The sequence below is a fragment of the Delphinus delphis genome, chromosome 10 (genome assembly GCF_949987515.2).
Source record: "Delphinus delphis chromosome 10, mDelDel1.2, whole genome shotgun sequence".
In the NCBI taxonomy this organism is placed as follows: Eukaryota; Metazoa; Chordata; class Mammalia; order Artiodactyla; family Delphinidae; genus Delphinus; species Delphinus delphis.
Window position 1 is genome coordinate 21,064,395 of NC_082692.2, and position 16,326 is coordinate 21,080,720.

The 16,326-nt window shown below is 46.0% G+C and overlaps 1 protein-coding gene across 5 annotated transcripts; it reads left to right on the plus strand.

The window, feature by feature from the left end:
- Positions 1-847: 847 nt before the first annotated feature.
- On the plus strand, positions 848-14,177 carry LOC132432687 (butyrophilin subfamily 2 member A2-like). 5 transcript variants are annotated; one of them, XM_060023409.2, is made up of 8 exons: positions 848-1,040; positions 1,539-1,653; positions 2,405-2,752; positions 7,439-7,720; positions 9,138-9,359; positions 9,769-9,789; positions 9,884-9,910; positions 11,397-14,177. In XM_060023409.2, exons 2-8 carry the CDS (start codon positions 1,569-1,571, stop codon positions 12,017-12,019), a joined length of 1,608 nt encoding a protein of 535 aa, XP_059879392.1. In that variant the 5' UTR covers positions 848-1,040; positions 1,539-1,568; the 3' UTR covers positions 12,020-14,177. The 5 variants fall into 5 exon arrangements, with proteins under 5 accessions (XP_059879392.1, XP_059879395.1, XP_059879394.1 ...); XM_060023412.2 differs by having other exon boundaries at positions 9,138-9,305; XM_060023411.1 differs by lacking the exon at positions 848-1,040 and adding an exon at positions 1,231-1,392.
- The last annotated feature ends 2,149 nt before the right edge of the window (positions 14,178-16,326 follow it).

Sequence of the window (16,326 nt, forward strand, 5' to 3'; positions counted from 1 at the left end):
TCAGGCTAGCACACGTAGTCACAGCCTCACTCACTCTGGAGGAGGCCTCTGTCCTGTATACACTAAGGGCCTCCACGATTGGAGATTCCCGTGAATCTCAATGAGTGACTCTTTGGAAATTTTATCTGTAGCCCTTCGTTCACTTACTAAACCCAGGTATACATGTCAGAGTGTCCTTTTGCAGAAAAGATAATTCTCACTGTTGATGATGTCTGGTGAACTTTCTACTGAATCCATCTCTTAGTTTGGGTTCCCCAAAAGCTGACTCTGAGTCAAGGACTCAGAGTCACGTTGTCTACTTGAGAACTGATCCCAGAAAACTCAAGTTCGAAAATAAATAAAAAGAGAAAAGCCAACTGAGAGAAAAATTACATAAAGGGTACATTAATCAGTTGGTTATCATGTGGGCAACTGGGCTCCATCCCACCCAAGACTAAGAAACATGTGAAGCTGTGAGATATGCTTATGCTTACGTCATCACACCCCCAACCCCAAACACTACACACACACACACACACACACACACACACACACACACACACACACACACACACAGACTTCTACACACGGCAGGCCTCTCCTGGTGATTAGCAGCAACGCCAAAATCCTCGGGGAATCTCAAGGATTTTCAATAAAAAAATGAAAAGTATCTCGCTTCTGAAGAAAGAAAAAGGAAAGTTTTTTAAAGGCTCCGTGCAGCTGTGCGTTTTTAAGTCCTAAGCTGTTTCTGTGTATTCTACCCAGTAACTGGTGAGAAAGCAGGTTCAGGGATGCCATTGGCTGGCTGACCCACGGCCTGCTCTAAATCATTCATTGGAGATCTTGTGACTTTGTGGTCCCCGAGTGGACCGGGTCCCAGGGACCGCAGCCCCCAGGCCGCGACTAACAGGAGGTGAAGAAAAGTTCCTTCTCCGCTTTCGGGAAGGTTTGGTCTGGTTGTGCCTGTGCCCATGGGCGGGTTTAGGGGGAAGACGGACAACCGGAAAATCATCATTTGAGCGTCAGAGGAGAAAAGAAAACGCAGAAGTTAATTCTAGAAGGTAAGAAAGGGAGGGGACGCGCTACCGCTCGGGGGTGGGGCGGGGCGTGGGGGGCGGTAGGCGGGAGGAACAGAACCTGATAAGGGGAAAGTCGGGGTCCCGGGTAGGGGATGCTTCCGGGGGCGGGGGTGAGGGGAGGGAGGCTCTCCACCCCTGGCTTGACTTGGTGCCGAGCCAGATTCGCGGCGAGGAGGAAGGGACGGGAGGGAGGATGGGTTTGGAAGAATATCAAGTGACGTCTGAAGAAACTCAACTCTGGCCGGAGAAGTGAGCCGAGGAGGGCGGAAAACTGTAGTCCCGATCGTTGTATTGTTGGCTTATTCCCTGGAATGTTTAATGAAGCCATCTATCGGTAAATACCTGAACCGGGAGAGGAAGGGGGCTGCCCAAGACAGCAGTTGGGGCGCTGATGATAACCAACACGGGTTACAGGAAAGTTTGACCTAGATCAGAACCGTAGTGCCGAGTCTCCCTGGCTGATTCTCCACGTCTCTCTAGGCTTCCCGTCCCTGCCTCTCGTGGGTGCTTATGGAGCGAGCTGCTTCTCTGCATTTCTCCCTGCCAGGCTCCCTTCTCTTCTTCCACCTCCTCAGCTTGTTTGCAGCGGTCTCAGGTAGGGATGCATGCCACTAACTCCTATCAACTTCTCAGAAAGGAAAATCAGCACTTCAGTCTGCAAAGAGGAAGGGTAAAGAAGGGCTGCAGTTGTGTTCGCTCACCTTTTCGTTCTGCACACGGTCTTCGAACGGATCCCAGCGCCCTCCATTTAGCAATCCAGTGAGAGCCACAAAAGGCGAGCTGCATATATAACTTAAAATTCTTAGTAGCTACGTTTAAAAAAGTAAAAAGAAACAGATCAAACAACCTTTCATAATCTATTTTAACTCCACATAACCAAAATATTATTATTTAAACTTTTAATTAATGTAAAATATGAACAGTGAGATACTTAACATTTTTTTCTAAATTTTCAAAATTGTGTGTATTGTACATTTACAGCACACTCCAATTGGGACTAGCTAGTGGCTATCATATTGAACAGCTCAAGGTTATAGTATACTCCAGGCACTGTGCTGGTTTGGGAAATAGAAAAAGATCTGTGTAAGCTCAGGGTCCATGGGGGGTATCAGGGTATGCTTCTCCATGTGTTGTTCAAGAAGCATTAGCATCCTCAATAGACACCCCTCCTACCCCTGCTAGGTGTCTGTTACTATCGACCAGCCACATCTCTTGGCCCCCAGAATCCTGAGCCCAGGAAGCTCCTTAGAAAGAACATGTCTGTGCCCTGGCATATCCACTTCTTTTCCCACCTTAGAGAGTTGATGACTGGTGCCCTTGTCTGACTCTACCGCTTTGTTGAACAGTCCAATTTACTGTCCTGGGACCAGCTGATCCAATTCAGGCCATGGTGGGAGAAGACACCAAGTTACACTGCCACCTGTCACCTGAGAAAAACGCTGAGGGCATGGAGGTGCGGTGGTTCCGGACGCAGTTCTCCCCTGCAGTGTTCGTGTACAAGGGCCATCGAGAGAGGACGGAGGAGCAGATGGAGGAGTACAGGGGAAGAACAACCTTTGTGAGCGAAGCTATCAGCAAAGGGAGCGTGGGGCTGATCATACACAACGTCACAGCCCACGATAACGGCATCTATCGCTGTTATTTCCAAGAAGGCAGATCCTACGACGAGGCCATCATGTACCTGATAGTGGCAGGTACGACCTTCCATTTTGCTCCATTGCTTTTTCACAGCCTGACTCTTAGGGAAAGTTTTTCTCCTCACCTCAGGCCCCCTGCAGACCAGCAGATTTTTGCCTAGAATCCCCTTTAAACAGGGAGGGTGGCTTTCCCCTGCTCAAGGACCCAGTGAGTGGGTTTGCTCTGCTAAACGGTGGGCATCAACTCTTGAGACGCACACACGGAACTCAGCTGTCACCTTGAGTAGGGGCGAATGCTTAATCCCTACAAATTATTCTTATGCCTACTTGTGAGAGATCTCTAAGCATCTTCCTCAGTAACATGTTTTAGAATTAGACATCTTTATTGTGAAGTATTATACAGAAAAACTCATAGAACATTAATGTACAGATTACTGAATTATTATGAGCTATAACCCATGTAACCACTACTCATGTCAAGAACTAGAACACTGCCTTCTACTGACCGAGTTAGTTTGCTAGGGCTGCCATAACAAAAGGACCACAGACTGGGTGGCTTAAACAACAGAAATGTATTTTCTCACAGTTCTGGAGGCTGGAAGTCCAAGATCAAGCTGTCAGCAGGTTTGGTTTCTTCTGAGGCCTCTCTCCCTGGCCTGCAGATGGCCACCTTCTCACTGGGTCCTCATGTGGTCTTCTCTCTGTGTCTTCATGTGGCCTTTCCTCTGTGGGTCCACGTTCCTGGTGTCTTTCCCTGTGTGTCCTAATCTCCTCTTCTTATAAGGACACCAGTCAGATTGGATTAGGGCCCACCCTAACAGCCTCATTTTAACTTAATTACCTCTTCAAAGGCCCTCTCTCCAAATACATGCACGTTCTAAGGGCCCAGAGGTTAGGGCTTCAACATACGAATTTTGCGGGGGCACAGTTCAGTCCACCACATGCCACTTCTCAAAATCCCCAACTTAAACAGGTTCCTAGGAAGAGACATGCTGTGTAATGAGAAATATACATCCTTAATAGGCACTACACATTAGTTTTCCAAAGTGTTTGTACCAATATACACTCTCGCCAGTCATATATGATGCTCCATACCATTTTCATTAAGTCCAAAGAGAAGTTTTTCACATGTGATTTCAATCTATTTTTTTCTTTTTCATAAGTTATTTTCCATGCGTGTGAGGATCAAACACCATCCTTGACCCTTTTTACCCTCCTTCCCTACTGTCTTCCTCAGCACCTCTCACCTTCTTACGTATATGCATTTTACGTATTTATCCAGATTATTATGGCTCTTCCACTAGAATGTAGATTTCATAAGGGATTGTTTTCTATTTTTCTCCTGCTATATCCACACCTTTAGAACAGACCCTGGAGCATAACAGGTGCTCAACAAATATTATTGAAGGATTAAATGAATCTGCTCCATAAAGCTGTAAGTGGTCATCACATCGTGCCTGAGCTATCTCTGTTCTAAGCCTGAGATCTGCTTTTTTTTAACCTTTTTCCATGAGCCTCTTACCAGTCCATGCTTTTAATCATCTTTGAAGTATGCATTAGTCAGGATTGTCAAGGTTATGCTCTGGTCACAAGCAGCCCTCAAATCTCAGTACGTTAAATCAACAAGGGTCTGTTTCTAACACATGAAATATATCCTTCCTGAGTCTGGTGGGGCTCTACTTCATACAGATCTGCCTGGAGCTTTGTGGTTCACCTGAGCAGAGGGAAAGAGAGCCCGGCAAATTACTCACTGGTTTGTAAAGCTTCTGCCTGAGAGGTGCTACATGTTATTTATACTCACATTTCATTGACCAAAGCAAGTCACACGGTTATGCCTAACTATACAGGAGAGGGAAGTAAAAGCCTAACCATGGGCCCAGGTGAACTGAAAATTTTTGTAGACAGCACTAAAAAGTACTCTTTCAGGTTTTTGTTACTAGACATTCTTTTAAAGCGTTAATAGTCCACATCACAATCAAAACCAGCAATTATTCACAACTATGTCTCCAGCATCTAGCAAATTGCCTGGCACCTAGCAGGTACTTAATAAGTAGTTGTAAAATGAAGGAGTGAAAAAGATGAATGGCTGATATCAAAATCAGAGTGGAAAAATTTACCCTTGCGCACCCCTCATTGCGGACATTCATAAATTCATTCCACAAATACTTAACAAGCATCTCATGTTCAAGTCACTGTTTCAGAAACTGAGGATAAATCAGTGAACAAAGCACATGAAGATCCCTACCCTCGTGGAACTCACATTCTGGAGGGTGCTCAGAGAAATAAATGAAATAATTAAACTGGATTTTATATCAGATGGCGATGAGTACTATAGAAAATAATAAAGCAGGGAAGAGATGGAAAGTTCTAGGAGGCAAGGAGGTAAGATAATTAGAAATAGAATGGTCAGGAAAAGCTTCACGGAAAAGATGGCGATCGAACAAAACGAGAATGAAGTGAGGAAGTGAGCCATGCACGTCTAGGGCTACTGAGAGCATCCAGTGTGAAGTCCCATCTAGCACAACACAGGGCGTGTGGGCTCCTGATAGGGGACCATATAGTTTATCACTCAAACTGCACACTTTTGAGAGTGAGAGGAGGCACTGTCAATAATTGCACAGGGACAAGTGGAATCAACAAGGACTGCCCAGGAAACTACAGCATATATGGACATCTCATTTCTTGATAAACATTAAGTTTACCTTCTTTCCCTTTCCTCAAATACTAGTTGTCGTGTGAGTGACTGACATGTAAATTATATATTAAGCCTAGTGGTCCCGCAGAGAAAATGAGTGAGAATTCGGCCAGGCTTCAGGATAGAAGTGGCGTTTAAACTGGGATTTCTACAAGTTTATTGGCTTTAAGGTATGACCTCACTTCCGGTGTCAGAGTATTATACTTTAAAAGAAATGTTTGAAGAACGGAAAAGCTTTTAAGACACACATAAATCAATGGCATTTCAGTCCACCAGACCAATGGAGGTTTGTGGACAGTGCGACCTGCCCAGTGGGCCTCAAACGTGACTGGCAGGAGATCCCATCTTCGTTACTCAGAAGGGCAGTTTTGTATCTGATTAATATAGAATATCATGGAAGAAGGGTTTCTCCACCCTTGTGTCCTGACTCTGTTCACAGCAGCACTACAGAGCTGACCACCATGTGTTTGTATGTGGCAGGAATTTTCCATTCTTCCCCTGTAAACAAGACCCTGACCTGCCCCACTCTGAAGCGAGTTGGTGTACACCTGTTTGCTTGTTTGCTTACTGTTTTTCAGTTTGGTTAATCGGCTGGCTGGTTCTGTCCTTAAGTCTATTGTCTCCTGCTTGCCCTTATCGAACCCCTCCGGAACATTCTGTAGGATTTCTTTCCATCTGGCCAAGTTCTTTTGAATCTTATCCCACTTCAAAGTTTCTGTGTGAGCCTTTCAATATGCCACTAGTTGTTTTTTATTTTCCATCTTGAAAAGATCAAATTGAGCAAGAAGCAGTAAGGCTTAAGTGACTGCTTTAATTTTGTCTTTGGTATAATTGGTTGGACAGGCTTAACAAAGGAACTCCTTAAAAGAAGTCTGGATGATTGCTGGACACCTGGCTAAAGGGGCAGAAGTCTCCCAGGACCATGCATTTGCAGCTCTCTCCTACCCAGTATTCTCTTTTATTGAGGATTCTCTGAAAGATAGAATAAGTTAGGAAGAGTCTAGATTCTTAGGACTTTTGACGATGATCTGCTGACATTAAGGAGGTGATTTTTTTCTTTTTTTTTTTTTGCGGTATGCGGGCCTCTCACTGTTGTGGCCTCCCCCGCCGCGGAGCACAGGCTCCGGATGCGCAGGCCCAGCGGCCAGGGCTCACGGGCCCAGCCGCTCCGCGGCATGTGGGATCCTCCCGGACCGGGGCACGAACCTGTGTCCCCTGCACTGGCAGGTGGACTCCCAACCACTGCGCCACCAGGGAAGCCCAAGGAGGTGATGTTTTTATCTTAAGGATCCCGGGAGCATCCAGATCTAATAGGGGAATGTTGTCAAGGGACTGTAAGAAAATTACCTAATTGACTGAGCCCAATTGAGTGGAAGGTAAACATCTCTGAACTGGGGTAAGGGTTGGCTTTGCACACTGGCTCTGTCAATTTTCCTAAAAACCAACAGCTGCTTATGATTATCAGATAGCTGTGGCGATGTGAAGTCCTAAACCAGGAGAAGAGGGTCAGTGCCTTGAACTCAAAAAGTTTCTTAAGATTCTGCCAGCCTGGCAGGTTTCTGTCCTTATTGTATTGACCTAGAACTTCAGGAAGCCAGAGCTACTGAGAAGTCCTCTCAGGGCAGAAAGTGAAAGCCTGCTTCTTTCTGGTCACGGTGGATACAGCCACCCGGAAGTGAGAAAATTAAAATCTCTAGCTGAATGAATCAATCAACCAGTATCTATTAGGAGGCAGATAAATGCTTGCTCCTGTGATGGGGTCCGTAGGTGGAGCACAAAGAAAAGTACAATGTAATCCTTTCCCCACTTAGAGATCTCACAATTTTTTTGACATGTTGGTTACCTGGTGTTCTCCAACATCAAGGTTTTCTTCCCTCCTTTCCTTCCTTCCTTTCTCCCTTCACAGAATGGAATGTGCGTCATCAGTTTCTCTGGACACCAACCTCTTGCTCTCTCGTGGCTTCCCTTGGCTCTCATCACTAACAGCTGATCTGCTAAGACACTTCGGCTAAGACACCATTACCTCTTTAGCTGGTCTCTCTCCCCAGGCCTGGGTTCTAAGCCCGTTATTGAAATGAAGGGCCACGAGGATGGAGGCCTCCGGCTGGAATGCACATCTGTAGGGTGGTACCCAGAGCCCCATGCCGTGTGGAGGGACCCTTATGGTGAGATCATGCCCCCGCTGGAGGAGGCTTACACTACGAACGAAGACGGCCTCTTCATGGTCACCACGGCTGTGATCATCATGGACGAGTCTGTGAGGAACATGACCTGCTCCGTCAACAACACCCTGCTCAACCAGGAGAAGGAAACTGTGATTTTCATTCCAGGTTAGTTCCCCGCTCTCTGGAGGCTCATCTCATGGAGGCGGGATCCTCAGCAGACAGACCGGAGCCCAGCATGGGGATGGGAGTAGGGGCACGGAGTGGAAGGGTCCTGGGCCCTGAAGAACTAGAGGCTACAGCTGAGCTGAGGCCTCTCCCCTTGTCACAAGAGGAAAATCAAATCACCTCAAAACACAGGAGTAGGAAGCCTCTTCTCTGAGGGTAAATCTGATAGTTTTGTTTTGCTTTGTTTTTCTCTGTTATGGTCCTTATCCTGCAGCAATTTTCAAACATGTAGAACAATCATAAATCTATGGGCAGGTAGTATCTGCTGAAGGCCTTCCTTCCTGCCCAAGAGATTTCCCAAAGGACAGAGCTGGAGAAATTCTCTGTCTGTAGACATTCATAAATTCATTAAATACTGAACAAGCGTCTCATACGTTCAAGACACTGTTCTAGAAACCGAAGGTAAATCAGTGAACAAAATACATGAAGATACCTGCCGTCATGGGGCTCACATTCTAGAAGAGCAGAAGGCAGTAAATGAAATCATGAATTAAAACAAGGAGTGAAATAATTAATTAAACTGTGGATTATATCAGATGGTGATAAGTACCGTAGAAAAAAATTAGTGAGGCGGGGATAGAGAGTGTCAGGGGCATGAGGCAGTTGTAATTGTAAATAGGACGATCGGGGAAAGCTTCACGGAAAAGATGGCAGTTGGGGAAGTGAGGAGTGAGCCATGCAGATGTTTGAGGACTGAGCAAGCCAGGTAGCAGGAACGGCATATGCAAAGGGCTGAGGCAGGAGCATATCTGGCAGTTTCAAGGACCCCCCCAAGACACAGGTATGACTGGAATGGATTGAGGGCAGGGAGAGTTGGAGGAGATGAATTCAGAGAGACAGTAGATCTGGATCATATGAGGCAGTGTAGGCCACAAATGGACTTTGGCTGTTAGTCTCAGTGAGGTAGGAAACACTGCAGGGTTTTGAGCAGAGAAACAACATGATCTCACTTAGGCTGCTGTGCTGAGGACAGACCGCAGAGGATATGGACAGAAGCAGGGAGAAGGCATTGCAAAATTCCAGGCAAGAAGGGATGATGGCTTATACCATGTGGTGGCCGTGCTGATTCAGTGTGGCTGGTTAGCTTTTAGTCACCCTGGTCTTACCCATGGTGACTCCAGATGTTACTGCTTTTTTGTCTTCTGGGGCCCCAACCCTGGCAATCACTGTGGGGCGAGCCAGTGCAGAGCCAAAGTCTCTTTCCCTAGCTGGGGTTTCTGAGAGAGAAGCTGACGGAGCAGGGACCTGGTGGGGGCCAGGGGTGCAGGGGAGGTGCTCTTCAGATCTGCGCCCGGAAGGGCTCTAATCCCAGGGCTCCTTTTTCTCACTAAATGGGACTTTGGGGCTCCCTTTTCAGAATCCTTTATTCCCAGCACATCTCCCTGGCTGGTGGCCCTGACTGTCATCCTGCCTTCTCTGCTCCTCATCATCGCTGGAAGCATCTGTATCGTCAAGAAACTCCAAATGGAAAAAAAGCTTCTGTCCATGCAAATAGAGATTGAAAATGAAGAGAAAGAAATTGCACGTAAGGAACTGGGGAAAGAACGTGTGGAAAAAGAGAAAGAACGTCAAATAAAAGGTAAAAGAGTAGGAACACAGTTCACTGTCTTACAAAAGGACACAGCTCGGGCAGCTAAAAGCCTGCGAAAGAGAGAGAGGACGTGAATAAAGGCAGCGGCAAGGGCTTAGAACTCTTCGTGTCCTAGTAATGAATCCCTCAGACCTCGCTTTCTTCCATTCTGCAAATGTTGCATCCATTCACCTGGCTACGTATAGCCCTATATTGTTGGACAAGAGCAAACCCAAATAAGTACTGATAATATCCAGCCACCTGATCATATGTTATTTCTGGTATCTTGACAATTCCCAAGGCAGCCGGGGAGGGGGACAGTGGTCAAATAGAAGACCAGCCATCATCATTTAAGACAAACTCTATTTCTCTTAGTTCTTCTCTTGAGGACATTCATTTGTTTCTGTTTCTTTTTCAGAGCAACTTCATGAAGAACTGCGTAAGTTGAGCATTTCCTGAACTACTCCCTGCATGATTTGCATTCTGCCCTGCATTATCTCCTGAAGCTCACCTCTCTGCCTGTCCCATTGCAGGATGGAGAAGAAGCCTCTTACATGCGGGTGAGCGCCTCTGACATTCCCTCAGATCCCGAGCTTTCTCCCCACCAGGCAGCGAACAGGACACATTAGAGGAGATGAACAAGGAGACCCAAGGCTGGCTAGCGGGGGCAGGAGCCTGGGGTCGATTCACCAGCAGTATCCTACCCAATGCCGGAGCCTACCTCTGCTGTCAGGGAAGCCCTGCAGCTCTTAACCAACTCTATAGCTTACTTCCCACCATCCTTTCTTTTTTAGAATAATTTCATCCATGATTACCAAAGGTCTACCATACATAACAGATGTCCCGAAAGCTTACCTTTTAGTAGCTGTTGCTCTTTGGATCCTGGCTTAATTTGAAAGAAGACAATACTGGCTTAGCTATTTATAACCTGGGCGGTGGTATAGACTGCACAGTGGAAGAGCCACGTGTGGGAAAAGCAATAAGCTTCCCAGGCCTGGCTGAGGGGTGTACAAATAGGGACCAGAAATGCCTTCCTGCTCCAAGAGAATGCTGATAACCCTGTGTGTAGCCTGCCAGTGGAGAGGACCTGGGCAGGTGGGAGAACACAGGGTCCAATTGCCTGGTCCTAATGAGCACTTTGAGTTTTATGACTTGTCACGTTCTGCTCACAAGCATCAAAGAATGCAGGCTTTACTAGATCCCACAGCACGTGGACCTTTCCTCTTTCGAATTTCAAAATTATCACCGTCAGACATAACAACTTGGAGAAAGAAGCAAATCATTTTAACACAGTGATTTTGTGTTCGATGTAGACTGACTAAGTAATAGTAACTGCAGATGGGAGAGGGCTGCAGAAAGTCGGGGGTCTGAGGCATTTCCTGTATGCAGAGAGGTCATAGCTATAGATGTCACACCAATGTTATTAAGGCAAAACTACCTTTTGCCATACTCACCTCTCAGGCAAGTATGGCAGGTAGACTTTGGGGGACATTATCCTTCTTTTTTACCCTTTGAGGGATACACTTATTAGTCATTTAAATCAGTTGTCACCTGGTTAAACTGGTAGAACACAGAGGACCAGTGTAGGGACACTTTATCACCCTTATCTGTGTAGGGAAAAATTGGCCTTAATGGCTTAACTGGGGGAGGGGGAGGGGATAGGTCCTCTTTGCTGGTTTAAGCCATGTGGGAAACTTTTTGACTAAAGAGAGTCCCAGAGATCATATATTTTGAATAGAAAAGGGGGCGGATCTAAGAACATTGAGAGAAAGCGGGAGCCATTAATTTCAGCTCATTTGCTGAACTTTCTATATTTCTTAGAGCCCCAGTTCTCCTCGACCTGAGGCAGTGCTCCTGCCACTTAAGAGATAGAAGTGCAGCCTCAGGAATTTTCTGTGAGCTGCCTGGGATCTGGGATCGAGGGGCCTTCACGGAAAAGGCGGTCACATGGGGGAATCTCCCACCAGCTTTCTGGGATCTCTCTGGGGACCAGGAATCTCACAATCTCCTGAGATCCTAGGCCTAAACCTGAGACTTCCTCTGCAGCTGATGTGGTACTGGACCCAGACACCGCTCATCCCGAGCTCTTCCTGTCAGAGGACCGGAGAAGTGTGAGACGGGGTCCCTCCAGGCAGAGCTTGCCTGACAACCCAGAGAGATTTGACTGTCAGCCTTGTGTCCTGGGCCTAGAGAACTACACCTCAGGGAGACATTACTGGGAGGTGGAGGTCGAAAACGTGATGGTTTGGGCTGTGGGTGTTTGTAGAGACAGTGTTAAGAGGAAAGGGGAAACCCTACTGGTTCCTCAGAATGGCTTCTGGACCCTGGAGATGTTTGAGAACAAGTACCGCGTCCTGTCCTCCCCGAAGAAGATTCTCCCCGTGAAAGAGCGCCTTCGCCGGGTGGGCATCTTCCTGGATTATGAAGCTGGAGATGTGTCCTTCTATAACATGAGGGACAGGTCGCACATCTACACGTGTCCCCGTTCGCCCTTCTCTGGGCCCCTGAGGCCCTTCTTCAGGCTGGGGTCTGATGACAGCCCCCTCTTTATCTGTCCAGCGTTTACAGGGGCCCAGGGGGTCACAGTGCCTGCGGGCGGCCTGGTCCTTCACAGGGCAGAGACCCACCGCAGCCTCCAGGACCAATTCCCCGGTCTCAGAGCCAAGTAGAGAGCCCAGGCCACCTCTACTACCACGGCACAGCACCCCCTGGAGGAAAACCACCCTCCTTCCTTCTGGTCACGGAAGAAAATCTCCTCCAGAGGTCCCCTGGACACCTCCTCAAGCCCCAGCCCCATCTCTCCCTCATTAGGCCGTTGCTTTAGTAACTCATTTGCACATAACGATGGGGCAGGGGCCAGTCTCAGGAACACAAGTGCTGCCACATAGCTCCCAACCAAGAAATGTGAGAACGTGACAGGCAGAAAACCGGTTGCTTTAACATCAGAGTGACACATTCAGCCTGAGACTGGAGTTGACGTCAGATACTGTGGACTGGGGCGAGAATGCACTAGGATGTAAGAGGGGAGCGGGAACCACAAATGGAAGTCAGAGATAGAGGAAGTGAGACCTGAGAGGTGGGCCGAGGCTATGGATGTGGTTAAGCCCCACCATTACAGCTAAGGGGTCCCAGGAGCTGACGGTCCATTTCCCACCCACCCCCAAGATTTCCAGGGCATACAGTAAAGCTCCCCAGGCCTAGATCCATATGAGGAAGGATGAAGGATGAGGATACTTCTGGACGTGGCCTGGCTCAGGTGTCCCTACAATAAACAAGGTGTCAGTACTTAGTTATTGAGAGTGGCCTAAGGTTTAAGGTCCCAGCTGAGCAGGTAAGCATTGGACCAAGTGGATCTCAAGGTTCAGGTTCAGTGGGGAGAGCAGTGCTTTTCTGCTTTTTGGCCTCAGGTTGCCTTTAGACACTTAAAAATTACTGAGGACCCTAAAGAGCTTTTGCTCATTTGGGTTATATATCTATCAATATTTGTGGCATTAGAGATTGGAACTGAGAAATGTTTAAAATGTATTTATTTATTAATTTATATTAAAAATAGCAACAAGCCAATTATAGGTTAACATAAAAAATTTTTCATGAAAAATAACTGTTGTTTCCAATGCAAAATAAAGTTTATTGAGAAGTGTGGTATTCTTTAACGTTTTTGCAAATCTAACGTCTGGCTTCTCGAAGGTGGCTGGATCCTCACATCTGCCTCTGTATTCAGTGCTGGGATATCACAGGTCATGTAGGCTCTAAAAAATGTAACTGTACACTAGTGAGAGAGTGAGAGCAAAAATGAAAAATAATATCTTAGTATCATTATTATGGAATAGTATTAATCTTGTACACTGTTTGCAAGTATTACAGGGACCACCCAGAAATCTGCAAAACATCTTTTAAGAACCAGGATAGAGGATCCTGGAATTGAGTCAGTCATCTAAAATGATGACATAAATGGCAGTATTTTGGACTTCACATAATTCAGCCATCCAATTGTAAAACTTGGCTGAAAACTTTAAAAGGTATTTCAAAAGTTCAAAATTGTTTTACTGCAGTTTCAAATGGAGACATTCTGGAAAAAATCAGGAACATTGAAGTAAGTGATTTGTTGAGATGGAAGACTGGCTTATTAATGTGTATGTGCGTGTGTTGTTTTTATTTTTGGTATTGTTGTTATAATAATATTTGAACAGTTTTAACTAAAAGCACCAGACTGCGAGTCAGGAAACAAGTACTACTAATAACTGCCTATATTAATCTTAGGCAAGTTAGAGCTTTTCGGTGTTTTGGTATTCTGTAAAATAAGGCTTTGAGTGGGTTTGCATATCTTTTATTATAGTTTACAAAACACTTTCACTTATGCAGTATCCTTGCTTTCTCATAGCAAATATACTGATCCCCATTTCACAGTGAAATAGTGAGGTCTAGCAAGTTAAAGCAATTTTTTTGTTTGTTTGTTCAAGGAAAACAGAGTTTTCATTCATACTTTTTTTTTGATAAATCATGCCTCATCCTTAAGGTGCCTTATAAACATAAATTTCAAATGTTTTAAGTATTTATTGAAACTAAGCATGAACCCAATGCTCTGCTAGTCACTGTATAAAATATGTAAATAGTGTAAAACTCGGCTCCTATCCTTTACTGTCTTCCTTCATATCTTTGCTTATTCATTCACTCTCAACAAATTTATCACCTTTAATGTGTCGACAATGTACGGTCTGTTGTGTCACGAAGGAAATAAACAGGGTGATATTATGGAGAGGAATGGGTGGGGGCTGAGGGGGACCACTTTAGATGGCAAAGTTAAGGAGGCCTTCCTGGAGGAAGTGATGGTTTTTCTGAGACTTGAGGACTAAGAAAGATTCCCGAGCATTGGGAATCTTGTGCATTACGAGCCCCAAAGCAGAAATAAACTAACTAGTTAAAGGAACATAAACCCCTACAGTCAGAGCAAAGATTGAGAATGGGACGGGCAGGAAACAAGTAGAAAGCAGACGATCTGGAGGCTCCCAGCAAAGTGCTGAGAATCAAACAGAGTCTTACTGAAAACCAGAGCTCAAATGAACAGATGTCTGGAGTCACCCGAGAATTATTTTTATTTCCTTTTCCCAGCAGGCAGCAGGATTACCTTTTTTTTTTTTTGGCTGCTCTGCATATCTTGCTGGATCCCCGATCTGGGACTGAACCCAGGCTCCGCCCCGGCAGTGAAAGCACTGAGCCCTAACCGCCGGACCGCCAGGCAATTCCTGGGTTACTCGTTCTTAGCAGCATGAGTAATTTAATTTTCCAGAATTTCCTTTTTCCTGGGTTTGGGGGCTGGGAGTGAAGTGGAGTAGAGTATGGAGAAAAGGGGAACGCCCCCCAGGGACTCTTCCCCTTCTTTGGGTGTCACGGCTCAGGCCTGGCGTAGTGATCCCAGCACCCTCAGTGGCTGAGATCCACGGCATCTGTGATCCCACCTGCCCTCTTGGCTCTGTAACTTAGATCAACCCCAAGAGGAGAGGGAAAAAAAAAGAATTCTGAATCAAGACCTTCCAGTGGAAGTTTTTCAGATTTTGGCATGTTGGATTAAAGAGAGACTTTAATCTTTTACCTAGGATGGGCTGGGAGTTATCGTCAGCGGTTATTACTGGGCAACGGTTAATCTTATTACCCTTTGATCCCCGTGTGGGAGAGAGTAGGCTGGGCCAAGGAGGGAGATGGGGTGGGGATATTGGAAGTTAGGTCTTCTCGGCATATCCTACCATAATTAGAAGTTTTCCCAACTTCTGGGAAAGTGAAACTTACATATCCCTGGACTCATGAAGAGCTTTCCTTAATCATATATGAAACAGCCTGGCACATTGCTGCCAGGCTGGTTCACAGGATCATTTCATTTTCTCCCCAGCCTCCCCCATGCTTGGCCCCAAACCAACCCTTTTGTACCACAAGGCACATGTATAATTATCCCAGACCTTTCAATTACGGTTACTAATCAAACTTAGAGGACTTTGGTATCAGAGACAGAAGTAATCTGACACAGATAAGGTACATGTAAAATAATCAGTAAATAAGCTAACATTTGTATCCATTTATATCCGCAGTTTCTGGTGTGTATGAGTCAACACACCTGCAGCTTATTCTTACATCCATGCAACAATCGCTGGCTGTTGGCCATGAGCCAAGCACTGTCTAGGCACTGAGGAAAATAACAGTGACTAGGACAGGTGACATGCATGGACTATTGCCAACCCAGGAAGTACACTCACGCTTCGATGGCCACACTTTCTATTGAGCCTTCATTATGTAGGCTTGATTGATTGAATCATTGACCACATAGTGATTGAAGTCCATCTCCAGCCCCTCTCTCTTGCTGAGTCAAGCTGACAGCACATAGCCCAAAGCCCCAACCCCGTAATCACATGATTGGACTTTCTGGCTTGGTGATTGCCCATGAGTCATCTCATTAGAGTAAACGATCAGGTACAATCCAGAGAGCTCACCAGGAATGACACAACACTCGGGAAATTCCAAGGGTTTAGGTTATTTCCCAGGAGCTGGACAAAGGCCAGACCTCTTACTACACAGTTTGAGAAAGAATGTCAAGGGCAAAGGACTAGGGTGCGATTGGATCTGGGGTACCACCTGAACAAAAAGGTGAGAGCAGCCAAAGGATGGTAGGAGAAAGAGTGGGCAGACCAGAGAAACAGGGAGAGCCAGATCAGTGGAGACTCGGGGCAGCGAAAGAAGTTTGTGTTTTCTTTTAAATATAATGGGAAGCCACTGTATGATTTTAAACAAGGAAGAAACATAATGATTTCCGGCAATTCCCTGGTGGTCCAGTGGTTAGAACTCTGCGCTTTCACTGCCGAGGGAGCGGGTTCAATTCCTGGTTGTGCTGCAGCCAAAAACAAGAAAACAAAACAAAACAAAAAAACACCTAATGATTTCCTTCTAAGAGAGAGAGGAGACAGACAACAGAAGCAGAGGATAGAGATAG